This window comes from Aegilops tauschii, chromosome 7, assembly GCF_002575655.3.
Source record: "Aegilops tauschii subsp. strangulata cultivar AL8/78 chromosome 7, Aet v6.0, whole genome shotgun sequence".
Classification (NCBI taxonomy): Eukaryota; Viridiplantae; Streptophyta; class Magnoliopsida; order Poales; family Poaceae; genus Aegilops; species Aegilops tauschii.
The window spans coordinates 385607902-385610071 of NC_053041.3; the positions used below are offsets into that span (position 1 = coordinate 385607902).

At 52.4% G+C, this 2170-nt stretch overlaps 1 protein-coding gene across 1 annotated transcript; it reads left to right on the top strand.

Annotated features, from left to right (window-relative positions):
- Window positions 1-766: 766 nt before the first annotated feature.
- Window positions 767-1955, top strand: LOC109779626 (aquaporin NIP3-2). The gene is made up of 3 exons (XM_045231443.1): window positions 767-1483; window positions 1623-1684; window positions 1808-1955. Exons 1-3 carry the CDS (start codon window positions 854-856, stop codon window positions 1953-1955), a joined length of 840 nt encoding a protein of 279 aa, XP_045087378.1. The 5' UTR covers window positions 767-853.
- The last annotated feature ends 215 nt before the right edge of the window (window positions 1956-2170 follow it).

Sequence of the window (2170 nt, forward strand, 5' to 3'; positions counted from 1 at the left end):
TGCGGCGTGCTCCACAGGTCGGGACAGTAGGCCTCCAAAATCCCACCTCTTTGAGTCATATGATAAATTGCTCAACAAGTACATCATTTGAACCATGGCCGAACATATCACTGTCTTATATCTTGTCGATCAGCCTGAGCTTGCCGCACTTGTGACGTACGTTCATTCGGTTGGTCACGTTTTTTCTTTATGGCAGCCACACATTAGCTGATACAGTCGTCAAGTAAGTACAGCCAGGTAACAGCCAAATAAAATGTGTCCATCATTCTCTCTGCTCCTTATTCAAGGGAACGTTTGCCATATAAATTTCACAGGAAAACAATTTAATTCATCATGGATCTGAGAACATCCCCTCGTTCCAACATATGGCCTCCCCTAAATCGTTCTCCCATCAGAAAATGAAACATGAGAATTGATGTGACGTCAAAAGGGTCGACCTGGTCGTGAGGAGCAAGAGGATGCCTACGGAATGTCTGACCAAGTACAACGAGAATGAGCAGGCGAGGCCAATCCATGGACTAGCACATTACTGGTACTATAATCATCCACACATTCTCACTGTCTCATCATTGAATCAATCATAGGCCCGTCTTGTCGGGCAGTGCTTTGCACCTAATCATCAGATGGTTTCTTTTGTTTGGACAAGCATCCACAATGCATGCCGTGCCCGCCAAAAACCCAAATTAACCCAGGCCTGCCTTCTCTACTTATATATATATACACACACCTCCCCAAGCATCATTGGAACTCAACTCTCATACTCTCACTCCATCCAATCCAGATTAAGCCATTCGCTCGATCAGGTATATAGATAGATAGTCTCTGTTGTGTCGGTGTAATTACTAACCAGAGGATGGAGTTGAGCAGGAGCGTGACCATGGATGTTTCTCTGAGCATCCCTGCTGCCCGCGGCGTCGGCGACGACACCGACAGGAGGGCGCCTCGAAACTCGCCTTCCTTCAAGATCGTGCCGCTGCACGACGAGATGGCCGAACCGTCGCCGGGCGGCCACTCGACCCTCGGCGCCGAGAGGGCGGCGGTGCTCCTCGTGAAGAAGATGCTGGCGGAGCTGCTGGGGACGTTCCTGCTCCTCTTCGTCCTGCTGTCGGCGCTGATCATGAACGCGACCCACGACGGCGCCCTGGGCCTGCTGGGCGTGGCGGCGACGGCGGGGCTGGCCGTGACGGTGCTCGTGGCGTCGCTGGTCCACATCTCCGGGGCCCACCTGAACCCGGCGATAAGCGTCTCCATGGCCGTGTACGGCTACCTCCCGCGCGCCCACCTCGCGCCCTACATGGCCGCGCAGTTCCTAGGCGCCATCGCCGCGTCCTTCGTGGCCAAGGCGGTCTACCACCCGGCGAACCCCGGCGCCATTGTGGCCACCGTGCCCACGCTCGGCACCGCGGGGACATTCTTGGTCGAGTTCCTCACCACCTTTGTCCTCCTCTTCGTAATCGTCGCCCACGCCACCGATCCCAAGGCGGTAATAACATCTCCTTGCTCATCGATCTCACTTGCTCAACAACGAGTACTACTACTATATATATGCACTATGGTCTTGCCTTTTGTCCACCAGCTTAGTGATGAATTGGACGTTATGCGCCATTGTTTCTTTTCTTCAGGTGAAGGAGCTGATAGCAGTGGCAGCCGGGGCAGCAATCATGATGAACGCCCTTATCTCTGCGTAAGTGAAATCAATCCATCCACGGTTAAATGAATCTGTACTCCAACTGATTTTACGTAGCTAGGAGTATAATAAATTACGTATTATCTGACATAATGCATGCATGTATGTGACTGTGAGCAGGGAGTCAACGGGAGCGTCCATGAATCCGGCGAGGACGCTGGGGACGGCCATCGCCACCGGGACGTACACCAAGATCTGGGTCTACATGGTGGCGCCGCCGCTCGGAGCCATCGCCGGGACCGGGGCTTACATTGCGCTCAAGCACTGATGCACCGGCCCACCAATGGTTGCACGTTAGGATGAAAAACCCTACCAGAGAATGCTGCTAGGTCTAAATTTCTAAAGGAAAAAATAGAAATTGTGAATTTGCTGATTCATGCAACTAAACAATGTAAAGAGTGATCAGTGCATAACTGATAGAAGGATCTTTTTTGTTCCCAGTAGCAAAGATTGTGTCTGCACTCTGCAGGCCGGCCGCACGCA

Coding starts and splice junctions, on each gene's coding strand:
- LOC109779626 (XM_045231443.1), top strand. CDS start 854: ATGGAGTTGAGCAGGAGCGTGACCATGGATGTTTCTCTGAGCATCCCT. Junction 1,484..1,622: donor ACGCCACCGATCCCAAGGCG/GTAATAACATCT, acceptor TCTTTTCTTCAG/GTGAAGGAGCTGATAGCAGT. Junction 1,685..1,807: donor ATGAACGCCCTTATCTCTGC/GTAAGTGAAATC, acceptor GACTGTGAGCAG/GGAGTCAACGGGAGCGTCCA.